This window comes from Melopsittacus undulatus, chromosome 5, assembly GCF_012275295.1.
Source record: "Melopsittacus undulatus isolate bMelUnd1 chromosome 5, bMelUnd1.mat.Z, whole genome shotgun sequence".
Taxonomy (NCBI): Eukaryota; Metazoa; Chordata; class Aves; order Psittaciformes; family Psittaculidae; genus Melopsittacus; species Melopsittacus undulatus.
This window is the reverse complement of record NC_047531.1, coordinates 56,446,091-56,459,537: the sequence shown is the minus strand read 5'-3', so window position 1 is coordinate 56,459,537 and position 13,447 is coordinate 56,446,091. Positions and strand designations below refer to the sequence as shown.

At 46.9% G+C, this 13,447-nt stretch overlaps 1 protein-coding gene across 1 annotated transcript in view; it reads right to left on the bottom strand.

Moving 5' to 3' along the window:
* Window positions 1-13,204, bottom strand: part of WNT5B (Wnt family member 5B) — a 74,665-nt gene extending 61,461 nt beyond the window's left edge. The window contains exon 1 of the mRNA XM_034063344.1: window positions 13,143-13,204. Coding sequence (XP_033919235.1) covers window positions 13,143-13,148 — 6 coding nt within the window. The 5' untranslated portion in view covers window positions 13,149-13,204. The remainder of the gene's footprint in view (window positions 1-13,142) is intronic.
* Between the last annotated feature and the right edge of the window lie 243 nt (window positions 13,205-13,447).

The window sequence follows — 13,447 nt, the reverse complement described above, 5'->3', positions numbered from 1 at the left end:
ATAAAAGTGCCTAAGGGAGATGAATTTCAGTGGTTTACACCCTGCTACCTTGTAATCAACTTGGTGCATTTCAGCAGACACCTCAAAGGAGAGATGCCTCTGGAGGTCATCCCAGGGCTGTTGGAGGGTCAGAAGGAGAGCTTAGCACTAGGAATCCCAGGTTTTGCCCTGAGGGCCTTGGGAAATAATCTCCTTCTCAGCCTCCATCAGATCAGATAGTAAAGAATACAAATTATGGTGATCAGAACATTAAAAGGCAGCAGCTGCTCAGAAGCATCCGCCAACCTGTTGTGTTTTGACACTAGCAGGTTGTATGTGGTGATGATGGCCTTCCACCCACAAAGCTACAGGGAGGGCTCTCTGACTTTTCCAGAAGGGCTCCCAGCTACAGCACAGGAACACAGAGCATCTTCTTGGCTTCCATACTGGATAATCTCCTGGCCTAAAGAAATTATACAGCCAAGTCTTAGTTGTAAAGGGCTTTCTTTTCTTTCAAATCAGGAAAATAATCCGTTACATGGCAGAAATGAAACAAGAAATCAGGAAAAAACCTAATGATGAGGTTGTGTGAACAGAAGTATCCTATCAAGACCACTAGCCTGCAGCTTTCCTTAACAAGTCTGGTTTTAGCTCAAGCCTTTGCGAACCTTTTGCTCCATCAGATGAACTTTCAGTTCAGAGCTGGGCTAAGCAGAGTGTGATTCATTAGGGAGACCTCACTGCAAAATGAAGCAACCTCTCTTATTATTTTCCTCATCCCCAAATGGAGTTTGGGTAGGGCCAAGGAAGGTTCATGGCTGTAAAAAGTCTTTAATGTCTGACCAATACTATAAGCACAAAGACACTTGATTCCCAGAGTTGCACTGCTTCATCCTCTCCTGTGACAGTTTAGGAGGTTGAGTGGAGTAGCTGTTTCCTAGATTTCCCAGTCTTTCACTCCTTTCCCCTAAAGAGCGCTCTCTCAAGGCCTCCTTTCCATGTCCTTCCCTCAGCCAAGAAAGGCCAAACACAGCTTTTTGTTCCCTCATGTGTTATCTCTACCCCAGGCCAGCCGCCTAAGAGAGAAGACTATTATTTAAAGAGGTGCGGAGAGGAACTGGGATGTGATCATAATCACTGACCCTTGGGCACCCTAAAGCACAGGACCATAATCTGCTGAGACATGAATAACCCTCCTCCTGCGGGAAGGTTGGGCACTGCTGCTATGTGTGACCACAATCCAAGAGCTAACCAGGTTTAGAAATCCCTGCACATTGGTGTCCTGTTTCACAGTCCTGCAACCACAGAGACAAATAATAGTCTATAACATAGAGCTTGAGGAAACCTCTTCTCTCTTATCAGATTTTTTAAAAAAGCAATGTAAGATTTTTTCTTTAATTTGAGATAAAAGATTGTTCATCAAAAGTCCAGCAAATAATTCCTGTCCCACAGATTGCTTGTGTATGTATTGCTGACAATATCTGCGACCTGAAGAAACAAGAATGACAGGCATAGCTTCTTACCCCTGACTGGGTGACTGCAGTTCCTGGAACCAAATTCATGATGCAAATATTTGAAGTTAAGATGTCAAAATTAGGGTCCCTTTGATAGCATTTGCTTCAGCACTAACGCTGTACCTGTGAGCATTTCCACTGTGAAAATCATGTGCTAAAGTACTCACGAAGAGTGGGGAAGGCTCTTCAAATGCAATCAAACACCACTCATCCACTAAATATTGGCCAATACTAGCTGAAAGGCTTAAAATATTCACCTAGCACATCACTGTTCCAGTGATGTAATGTTTGCAACAGTCCTGCCAATGCTGCACACAAGGGAGGTTTCTGTGAGAACCAGCTTTTTCTCCTTCAAGAGTATGCCTCCTGCTCGTTTAGATTAATTGATTTCACACACAGTTGTTTTTGTGTGTGGCCTCCCCTGATTTTCTGAGCTCTCTTCGCTCCAAACAAAACAGCTTAGGGATGTAGATGGAGCCAATTGCATTTTGGAAGAGGGGAGATAACACCTCAAAGCCAAACAGAAAAGGACATTTCTTGCTTCAGAGACCTCTGGATTATGCTTTGAGACAGCTTGACAAAAGCATGCTTCTGGGAACAGCATAAAACTGCTTCAGAGACAGGCTGCACAGAGCCTGGCAAGAAAAAGTTCCCCACAATAGTGGGAAGGGGAAAAAGTAACTTCTGAGCAGAAAGATATATGGCAGTGAAATTGCAAACAATAGATGACCAAGGAGCTGTCTCAAATTTTAAGACATCCTGATTTCATACAAGAGCTCGTAGCTAGACTGAGAGAGCACCACAGTCCTCAACTGTGCATGGAATATGTATCAGGCAGCTGCGTGGTGCACTACCAAACCCTGGTTCAAAAGGAAAATTTATCTTGGGAAAGAAATCTGGATATTAATTTGAAAGCACAACACAGAGCAAGAAAGATTAACTGCCCTCAGCCTCTCCAAACCAGCAGTGTGGACACGCCACGAATTCAATCTGCAGTGACTTACAAGTCATCACACACAAAGTATTGAAGCAGCCAGCCAGGAAAACCAGTGGAAATAAACTTTTGTAGATGTGGTCAGAGAATGGAATCTCTGTTCCCCAAGAAAGGCTGGGATTTCAACATTTGCCTGCATCTCAAATAAGGATAAAAGGTCAAAATATAATACTATTTCATGCCATGGACAATTCCAAGTGCTTTTGATTTGAAAATGCAGGGGAAAAAAATCCCAAGATAATATTGATAGACACAAAACATTCAAAACGTTTTACCAGCATTTCCTCTGTCTTTTCCAGCACTGTTGGGCCCCAGGCCTTGGGGAAAAAATATCCACATTGATGCAGACACAGACCCACCATCAGTGAAGGAAAAGTTGGTACATGAACTATAACAGGAGCTTGTCCCAGATCCAAAGGCCCTGACATTATCTACCTGAGGGTGTTAGGAGAGCTGGCTGACATCCTTGTGAGACGACTCTCTATAGTCTCTGAGAAGTCATGGAGAACAGGGGATGTCCCAGATGACTGGAAGAAGGCTACATCATCCCTACCTGCAAGCAGGGCTTAAAGGAGGACCCAGGAAACTACAGGCCCATCAGTTTTACTTCAGTCCGCAGGAGAGTTATGGAATGAGTCCTCCTGGGGGCTATCACAAGTCAAATGAAGCATGTGATTGGGAAAAGCCAGCACAGATTCACCAAGGGCAAATTGTGCTTGACAAATCTGATTGCCTTCTATGACAAAGTCAGTTGCACAGTTGATGTGAGGCAAGCAGAGGACATTGTCTATCTGGATTTCTCCAAGGCTTTCCATATGGTTTCCCACAGCCTCCTACTAGCAAAACATGCGTTATGGTCCAGACAAGAGGTCAGTGCAGTGGTTGGGAACTGTCTGAGCGGCTGCACCCAGAGGGTGGTGGTGAACAGCTACTTTTCAAACTAGTGAGGTCCCCCAGCGATTGATATTGGACTCAACACTGTTTAAGGTCTTCATGAGTGATCTGGAAGATGGGATCAAGTGCACCCTGACCAAGGTCTCTAATGATACCAAACTGAGTGGGGAAGTGGATACTACCTCTGCAGGGAGAGGCTACCCTACAGAAAGACCTGGATAGGCTGCAAGAGTGAGCTAACAAGAACCTCATGAAGTTCTACAAGGACAAATGTAAGGTCTTGCACCAGATGACTGGCTGGACCAGATTATTCTTGAGGTTCCTTCCAACCTGGTATTCGATGATTCTCTAAAAAGGAAATCTTGATCCAAACAAAAGATTTTGGGATGTTGACCTCAAATTTGAACTCTTGCTTCAGGTTTAAACTTAAAATTACATTTAAATCTGAATGTCAGTTGGAAACAGAAATCATTAGGTTCCGAAACATCACTATGGAAAAACATGTTTTTCTTCTGAAAATTTCAATTTGGACCAAAACATGCTTTCTCGTGAAAGCCTTTTTATTTACCAGCTCCATGGTTGCTTGTTTTGCTGCTTAAGGATTGGGTATTTGCTCCAGCCATATAGATGTCTGCAATGGGGTGTCTAGGGACACAGTGGAGATTCCTCATAGAAGTCCAAGAATTTGGCACATCTGCACCCAGACTTGTTTAGAAACCTGAAATATTACAGAGCAATTAGAGATTTTAATAGAAGTGGACAAACAGAAAACCACTTTGCACAGAGATGAAGAGTGGGGTCTGAGGTACTCCTAGATACCCTCCAAAGCAGCGTCTCTTTCGCAGCATATGTGATTACAGACGCCTGTCCAAAGGTCTGTCATCTTGAAAAACCTTGGAAAGCAAAAGGCAAATGGGCCTGTGGAAATGTAAAATTACCTCTAATCACTTGTTACTTATTTAATATTAATTGTTTGCAGAAAAACACAAACAAAAGCCTAACTCCAGCGCTGGGAATCCACAAGATTTTTGAAGACATCTTTAGGCAGATGCATGACCACCAGCAACCTCTGTCCTGTGCAGAAATAACCTCTCTGTGGCAGAGGGGACAATGAGAGGAAGCAGTAGGTCCAAACACAGGGTTGTAAACTTTGACTGAAAAGGTAATTACACCACTAACGTCTGCTGTTTTGGACACATGGGACAACAGCTATGAACATGCAAGTCTGTGCAGCACAAGACAGAACAGCAAGTCAATTTATGGCGACCAGTCACAGATGCAGGACCTCAGATTACAAGTCATCAAGATGGTCTGGAAGATCCACTCAGCATGATGCTGAGGTACACCAAGAGAAAGCCCCTACCAAGGAAAGAGTGACAGAATCAAGTGATTAATTTGATGTGATGACATTGTTACTAAAGACTAAAGGCTCCTGCCCATTCCGGCAGAGGAGCTGAAGGCAAAAGTAAAATGTATTTAGGTGGAGTCACAGCTGCGACTGAGGAGAGTAGCAACATCTGCCTGAGACCCAAATAGGGAATGAATTGTATTCAAGCAACTCAGTGACGTACAGCATCAGACCAGCACCTGCTAGATTGACAGACTTTCTGGGTGACAACCCATAACTTGGGAATGGGTGTTGCTTTTGAGCTGACTTTAGATTTTAGAGCTGATTTTAGAAAGCTATGCCCACCCCAGAGCAGCCTCTGATGCCTGTGAATGAGACACAGTTTCCACAGGTCCATATCCTTCCCCACCCCTGGTTCAGCTCCAGCATACCCTACAGCCCAGCATACTCGTCCTCTTGCACACAGCCCTGATGGATAATCCTTCCCCGGCTGTGGACAAAGGTTTTGGGCTCTGTGAAGATCACCACCTCTTTCACCAGGAGGAAGAATGAGTTACTTGACTATTTGGACAATAAGAGGATAATCACCTGTGTTGCCTCAGGGAGGTGTAGGAACTGGTACAGGTGACAGCCAAAGCTCTCCCTGCCAGCTTGGAGGCACACTGGGATGGTCACCTTCCATCTGCTCAGCTTGGGATCGACTGCATGAAGCATGAGGTTCATCGAATCAGATCTCACACAGGTTTACCAAATGTGACAGCAAACTGATAGAGCCTTATCTCTAATGTATTTAAAATACATTTTGCAGTTCAGCTTTGTCCATAAGCTAAAGTTAAGCTTAATTAACACAGAATAATTCTGTCTAAATGTAACTGCTTTTCATATTGCTTGCAGCTTGGTTCCTGCTCAACTTGGAAGCGTTACCTGATGTCTTCAAGTAGGGCCTGGTCCAGACTATGAAGTTTACCCCATAAAATTGTGTTAGCTCATGGAGCAAAAAAAATGCAATAAAAACACACCCTCCCCAACACCCCAGTGAACACTGTTGTGATGACATAGATGCCCATGTAGCCATTTCTGTATCCACAGGCATTGCTGCTACTGTTTTCATTCACGGTCTTTGGAAAGGTGTCACAGATATACAGGCAGAAAAGCCTGGCACTATTGAGCTGTGCCGGCACTGCCCTACCATAGTCACAACCTAATGCAGTCAGTCAAACTCAAACAGATTGATTGCAGTAGATTGTTGCTGGTGTGTGAGTCTGATCTAAATGGCACCATTTTCTTAGAAGATACAGAAGCTTTACATGCCTTGTGGACAGAAAGTTTTGTTAGGTGCAATGGGGTTCTATGCCACTGGAGTGCAACAGTCATTGTGCAGAAATACAGACCCACACTCGGATCCTCTCAGCATGCTATGGAGAAGACAAGCATCTCCCAAGCCTTTCAGGATTGTGCAGACTCCTTGGAAAATGGCAGAGATGCTGAAAGAGCACGTGCAGCTACAGTAAAAACTGAACATAAGCAGTGCTGCACTTACCAAGCTTACCCAGCTGAAAACCTTCTTGCCATTAATAAAATATTAATGGAAGTTCATTTTGTACTTTGGCAGAGCTCCCAAACAGGTTGTTAAGAATAGGTGGAAACTTTTTCTATAAAAACAGAGAAGAAACTGGGACAGGTAACTGGTCATAATTCACAGAAGCACTCACTCCACTCTACCTACATGGCATGCTGCACAATCTCTGCAGGTGGAATTACAGCTGCAGCCACCCGCGAGCCTGCAGATGTTGGTGAGAAATCTGCTTTGTATACACCATGCACTGCAGCAAGAAAACCAGAATCTTCTGCTACTGGGTGCAGCGTAATGGGGCTATCCCCTGAATACCTGCATCATCTCCATACAAGACTGTAAAGCTCCGGTTAGTTTTCAAAGATGCAAAGCCAAGCAGAATTGACAGGGATGAATGGCCATGGGATACTTCAAACCTTCCCAGTTGTGACACAGAAATGACAATGGCAAAATATTTACTAAACAAAACCCTGACATTCTGCCATGACCAATATTGACAGCAATTCTTAATGAATCTGGGCCACAGAATATAATGAAGGAAATCTCTAGAATTTCTCTATCTGTAAAAAGAGGCAGAAAAAAAGAAATTTAATTTTCTTTTGTACAGTATTGATTTTTTATGCTTGGAGACAACTTTGGAGTACTTAGAAAAACCTCGGAGAGTCATGAGCCTGACAGTCACAGAATTATTTCTTCTGAAAAATGTTGCATTAATGAAGACATATTCGGGCTCATGTGTTTCTCTCAGCATTCTTTGATGCATAACAAAGCTTGGGAATGTTTTCACAGCTAAACAAGGACGATTCTCATTTAATTTGCTTTAGAACTCCAGCTTGTCCATAATAGAGGTGCTACAATGCTTCAGGACTCAGTGAAACAATGATACCAAACCAGCCAAGAAGCTGAACAGAAAACAACTGGAAAAATAAGATAAATTTAGGGAGATCACTGAAATACTGCTATTGGTATTAATGTTGTTAACCCCCTGCCCTTAATGATGAAAAAAACCAACCCAAAACATGTGCCTCACCCAACCACTTCAGTCTCCTTCAACTGAGATGGAAGAGTTCGCAGAAAACGTATTTCCCCCAAATCCCTCAAATAAACTAAGAATGGAACTTCAAGTGTATATATAAATCTGTATCTATATATGCGAAGATACAATGTTGTTCTCCTTTTCCCTAAGAGAAAAACTATCAAACCCTTTGAACCTTTCCCATGAGCTATCAAAACCCATAAATGAAACTAAACTGAGAACTCTTTTTCACATCCCTGCACACATCAGTGCCATGAGCTCTCTGACCACGAACCGATTCCCACTCTAGGAAGACTCACTCCCTTTGAGTATCCCTGCTAGAGACCAACATCATGCATTATTTGATCTCATTTTGTCTTGTCTAATTCTGCTCCAGATCCCGAGGTGAAGGTCTGCAAAACAGAGTAGTCATTTGGTGTAATCAAGTCCAGACTACTTAAGCCTGCCCAAGTGTCAAAAATAGCTGAACCTCAGCAAAAAATTGGGACCTTTGACAGTGTTTCAAGTCGGATACCCCAAATCACTAGTCATTGCTCAAAACCCTGGCCTTCATTACCTTTCCTCTGAATATGAGAGTATTAAACACAAGGCCACCGGGTTAGCTCAAAGAGTGACAGAGAAGGCCAGGATTCAAACCATCTCTCTCATGTGGTAGACCACAGCATTAGTTACACGACAAGCAAGCATGCCTGGAAAAGCAGAGATCAATTAGGGGTCTCTTGCAGGGTTATGCAGGGCACGACTGGTTTGATCCTGATGGTTTTATTTAGATTAAGAGGACTGTCAGGTTGGACCACATTTATTGTCCCAAACTTTGAAACTCTAAAGAACGTGAATTCTGTCCAGCCTGACAGAAACAGGAGCACTCCATGTCCTCTGCTTCTTCCTCTGTCCCACTACTCTGAAACCAAGGGGCACATCACTCTGCTCCCAAACAAACTGGGACAAAAGTCAGCTTGGGGAATCCAAGCTCTGAACAAACTGAAATGAGGAAGATGCCTCTATTGGGAAGCACCTACAGACTCCACCACTGGGGTCCCAAGTGGGACAGAAAGAGGCACCATCCCTTTAGAGATGTCTAGAGCTCCTCAGTATGCCTGGTCTCTGTTTGGGAGCAACCACAGCCAGAAGGAAAACATCTGCGGGCTGCAGTGGGATAAGGGGAGACTTCCTGAAGCCCACTGAGGAGTAAATACTGAGAGAAACCAGGGATGAGAGAACAAGGGACCCTCCAGTCCTGAGGGCTGTGCAACCAGGTTTAAAAATAAAACCTACAAGCGGGGAGAACTGGCTTGCCCAGGACCTCGGAAGAGCCAGCGTCTGCTGGAGAGAGGGAGCAAGCAGCAAACCACCAGCCTGAGGCAGCCAGGAAACGCTGCAGCAGGAGCCAGACCCACAGCTCAGCCGCAAGAGAACAGGTCGGCTTAGGATGGATGAAGCCGGCTGGGGAGTTAAATTTAGATAGGTAAACATAGCAAAGGGAAGAGATAGGGTTCACACAGCCCTCACCATCTGCTGCTGCCAGGCCCTGGGGAGGACCCCCCAAAAAAGCTGCTGGGGCTGTGACACCCCAGAATAGAGCCATCAGGAGCAAGGAGGTGAAGGAGTGCCCAACTGCCTGGATGTTTCATCCCTACCATTTGCTTCAAGCACTTCCCTGCCAGGCTGTGTTCCCAGGAAGTGGGAATGCTGTTGAGCAAATCATCCAGGACACTGCAGCCTGGGTACACACAGCCTGCAGTGCTGGGTACACACGGTGCACAGGGACCATGCAAAGGAAAGGTACCAGGGAAACCCAAGCAGAAATATGTGGGTCACAACCTCAGAGATGCCATTTGGGTGTCAGAGCCCTGCTGAGCTCCCTTTTTGAGGGAAAAAGAGGTAAAAGAAGAGGCTTGGTGATTGCTCATAACACCTAATGCAAGAACAAAGAGTTAAAGTCTTGCAAACTCATCCAAACTCCAGCTTGAGCCATCCAAACACTGAGGACTGGAGGGAACACACAGCACTCCTTTGCCCACACTGCCTGCAGCCCTGATACAACCTATCAAACATCATTGCTCATTTCACAGCTCCCAAGGACAAGTGAGGGATCCCCACATATGGACAGCCTGCCATCTACAATGGGCTTCCACGGAGAGTGGCTCTGCAATTACAAGATACATGAGAGCATCCTTACTTTGTGGAAGCTGCTGTGCTGAAAAGCAACAATCTGCTTGCAGTGATCCTGTTGCTCCACCTCACACAGAGCTGGGGAAGGCTTGCGTAAGCTTTATCAAGGCCTAAGCCAAAGCTTGGAAGGGGATGGTGGATCACAGGGTCTGGTCTTGTCTGTAATTCTGTCCATATGGTCTCAGCCAGTTATCTCTGCAGTGAGCCCGAGAACTCATGCTCCAGTAAAGTGCTTTTTCCAAAAAGACATTCAGTCCTTATTTGAAGATTTTAAGAGCTGGAGAAGCTAATGTTGCCTTTGGTTGTTTGTTCCAATGGTTAATCACCCTGCTGTTAAAAACCTTGCCTGTTTCTAATGTGAATGCGTAGAGCTTAACACCCAGCCACATGCTTCAAGTTCTCCTCTTGAATTAGAAAGCTCTCCAATGCCAGCTACTCCCAGTGCCACTGAAAGTGCTCAGGTATCACTCTGTGCTACCTCTTGATTTTCCTTCTGAAACATTACTTAGGTCCACATTCCTTAAATCTCCCATTAGAAAAGGGTTTTTTCCAGCCAGGGAGAAATTCCCATGACTCTTCCTTGCACTGCCTTCAGCTTTAATGAAGTCTGCGTGCCTTTTTCCAGCAAGCGAAGGTCCCTTTCTATGTGAAAAATGAAAGCAAATCACGAACTGCCCTGTCTTACATGACAACATGCCTTGGCTATCCGCATCCTGATTCTTTTAAAAGTACTGAGTTTAAAAGTCTCTCTGAAATGCTCATTGTGTGTGTGTCCAATTAATTTGGAAATGATGAAATGGTTTTCACTCGAGCTTTGATCAGCCATTAGGAAAAAAAGATCTTATGAACAGAAACAATTTATATTCATTTAAATGAGCACTCATGTAGGTTTCAGGAAAGAGCTGGTTTGCCTGCACGCCTTGAAACCCAAACCCAACAACTTCAGGACAAAAGACTCGAGATCTGAAGCAGTCCAGAAACAGGGAGGCCTACTGGGCTGGAGAAAGGAACAAACAGCATTAAAGGTGACTGCATTGGTTTATTCTTTTTCTTTAATTTCACAATATTTGATCTCTTCCTAGAAGTCGAAGCTCCTGCAGACTTCTTTAAAAAGGGGTGGTTTTGTCTTTGCAAAATAAGCCTAGAAAATAAAATTGTGACATGCCTTATTACCTTGAAAAAGAACCCCCAACTTTTTAGACCCAGATCTTTCAAAACTTCCATTTTTGTTTTCCAACTCATGCAAGGAATTCCAGCAGATTGGCAAAGAAGGAGCCGAAACAGAAGACATCTCAGAGAGCCTGCAGCCAGAATTTCAGCTTTCCCTAAGTGGAGGTTAGTCACACATGGAAGGACATTTTCATTGTACATGCACTAGAGATAGGGGAAAGGACTGTCCCTGGGGACAGTCCCTAAGTGGCTGCATACAGCTACCCAGAGGAGGAGTGTGCTCATACTGAAGGCACAGAAGGAGCTAGGGAGGACTCATTTCCAAAAGGGAAGAATCTCTTAAGAGACACTCCTCGGCACAAAAACACGAACGAGTGAGAAAGCCCAGGAGCAGAGGAAACCCATGGCTGGAATGGGGCCAGCTCACCTTCCTAGCTCTGCTTCCTACCCCATATTGGAAGTTCAATTTCATGCTTTTCTCTTGATATACTTGGCTAATTTGTTTAAAGATGGAGAAAAAAAATCCCAATCCCAAGTACTTGGGCTACCTGCATTGACATGTGTGGCAACTTACCCCATATGCTGGATGCTTGGGCCAAAAAAAATCCACCTGAATTCTTGCAGTGTTCAACCTTCACCTTGAATAAACCCAAGTGTCTATACATAGGACACAGGTTTAAGAGGAGTCTGTCTCTTCAGTCAGTTTTAAGCAAGCCCACTTCCTTCTCTTTTGGGAAGAACATGTACCCAACTTGGTTCTGCCTTTACAGCAGCATCTGTGCGTGTGACAGAAGACAGGCACTCGCAGGTGAAATTGTCCACCAGCAGAAAATGTGGTTGCTTCAGCTTGTGTGTCGATGTCCAGAGGCAAATGTGGGAAGGCAGGGCAACTACAGGCTCATGCCTGAGTGCTGGGTCCCCCCTGCAGACCTCCCACCTTGCAGGGGAAGGTGGGGAGACCTTAGAAATACGCATGTACCAGGCAGGCTCTGAAGGGACAGACAGACCAAGATGAGTGTAAAGGAAGGAGATACCTTGTGTGCCCGACGTGTGTGCCTGAGGCTGTGCAGACACAAAAGCCCAAATAAATGGCAATAGGAAACAGCCTTCCATGTACAGGCAGATGAGAAGGCATCAGTGCAAAAGACAGTCCGTGTATGCAGGTGATGTGTGACAGAGCACATTATATCAGAAATGTACAGGTGAATACAAGGAACGTGATCTGCATGTACCCAAAGGTTTGGCCATCAAGAAAATGAAGAGAGAATGTAAATGCTGGTACATGTGTGAGACACAGCTCTGTCACAAAACGAAACAATCCCAAAGACGAACAGGATGATGATGTGCGTGCAGGCGGCAGAGCAAGGACGGTGATGATCACACACTGGAGTGCAGGCAGGAAAGAGGCATGTAAAAGTTGGACAGAGTGTGACATGGATGCTCATCTGGTGGCAAGCAAAATATATGAAAAACACGGAGCAACAAAGTGGTCATAGCACACAAAAACATGTTTGGGGAAGTTATCTTGCCCATACCACTAAGGGAAGTATTGCACCATAATTCCCAGGGAAAAAAAACAACCCAACAACCAAGTTTCATAAAACGGCGCATTTGTTACAGACATAACTGGGATGCTCATGCCCTGGTACCATGAGACCCAGTACTCCCTTGCTACTCATCTGTGTTTCTGCATGCACAAGCATTTTCTCCCACGCTACACACCATGGCCAGTAATGGCACATGCTGTCACACCTCGGGCACACGGGTGGAAGGCCTGGGTTCTCTCAGACAATGAAAGGGCTCTCAGAGAGTAACATCCCCCTCTCAGAGTCACTTCCATCTTACAGGAGTAACATCTGTTTTGCCAAATCATGTCTGTCATGCCCGAGGAACATCTGTGTTACCAGCACAAGGTCTTCCACCCCAGAGGAACATCCATCGCACCCTAGCATCACCTCTTCTGCCACAGCCAGTCTCTCCTACCACAGTAGTACGGCCAAGGCCACCCTGGGGCCAACCCGCAACCAGCCCCAGCCCCGTCCTCCGGTCGCCCCTCTGCTGCTCTGTGTCACAGGGGGTGACTTCGGCCCGGCGGAGGCGAAGGCTCAGCCACCGACAGCCACCGACGTCCCCATGCCCTGCTGGGGCCGCCCGCCGCGAGCGCTCCGCGCAGCCGGGAACACCCCATCCCCGCGGCCCCGACCGGCAGCTGCAACGGGCGGGAGGCGCCCCCGGGCCGCGCTGCCGGGGGTCGGCGGCTGAAAGCGGTCGGGTCCCCTGCGCTGGGAGAAAGCAGCAGCCCCCGGCACTGCCCGCGCCGCCTCCCGCCCCTTCGGGGGCCGCCCGGGGAGGCGTCCGGCCCCAGGACGGGCCGAGCCCGGGAAGCCGTGCCACCCGGCACGGCAGAGCACCTCCCGCCCCCAGGCCTGCTCCCGCCGCCGCGGGCGGGGGCCGCCTCCTACCTGCATCTCCCGGGCGCCGCGTCCCCGGGCGGCGGCGGCAGGTGAGCGGACGCCCGCGGCGGCCACGGGGCTCCGCGCCCCTCTCCGCGGAGTCGCGGCGGCCGGAGACCGCGAGGGGACGCACCTGCCCCGGGGGCCGCGGCCCCGTGGCAGCGCCGGGCCGAGCCCCTCGCCGGCAGCGAGAGGAGAACGGGGGGAGGCTGCCGGTGCTGCCCTGCCCGGCGCCGCGGCTGCGCAGCGCTCCGGGAACGGCGGCACCGAGGGCGACTCCCGGCCGAAGTTGGCGACAGCGGCGAGTGCCGGGC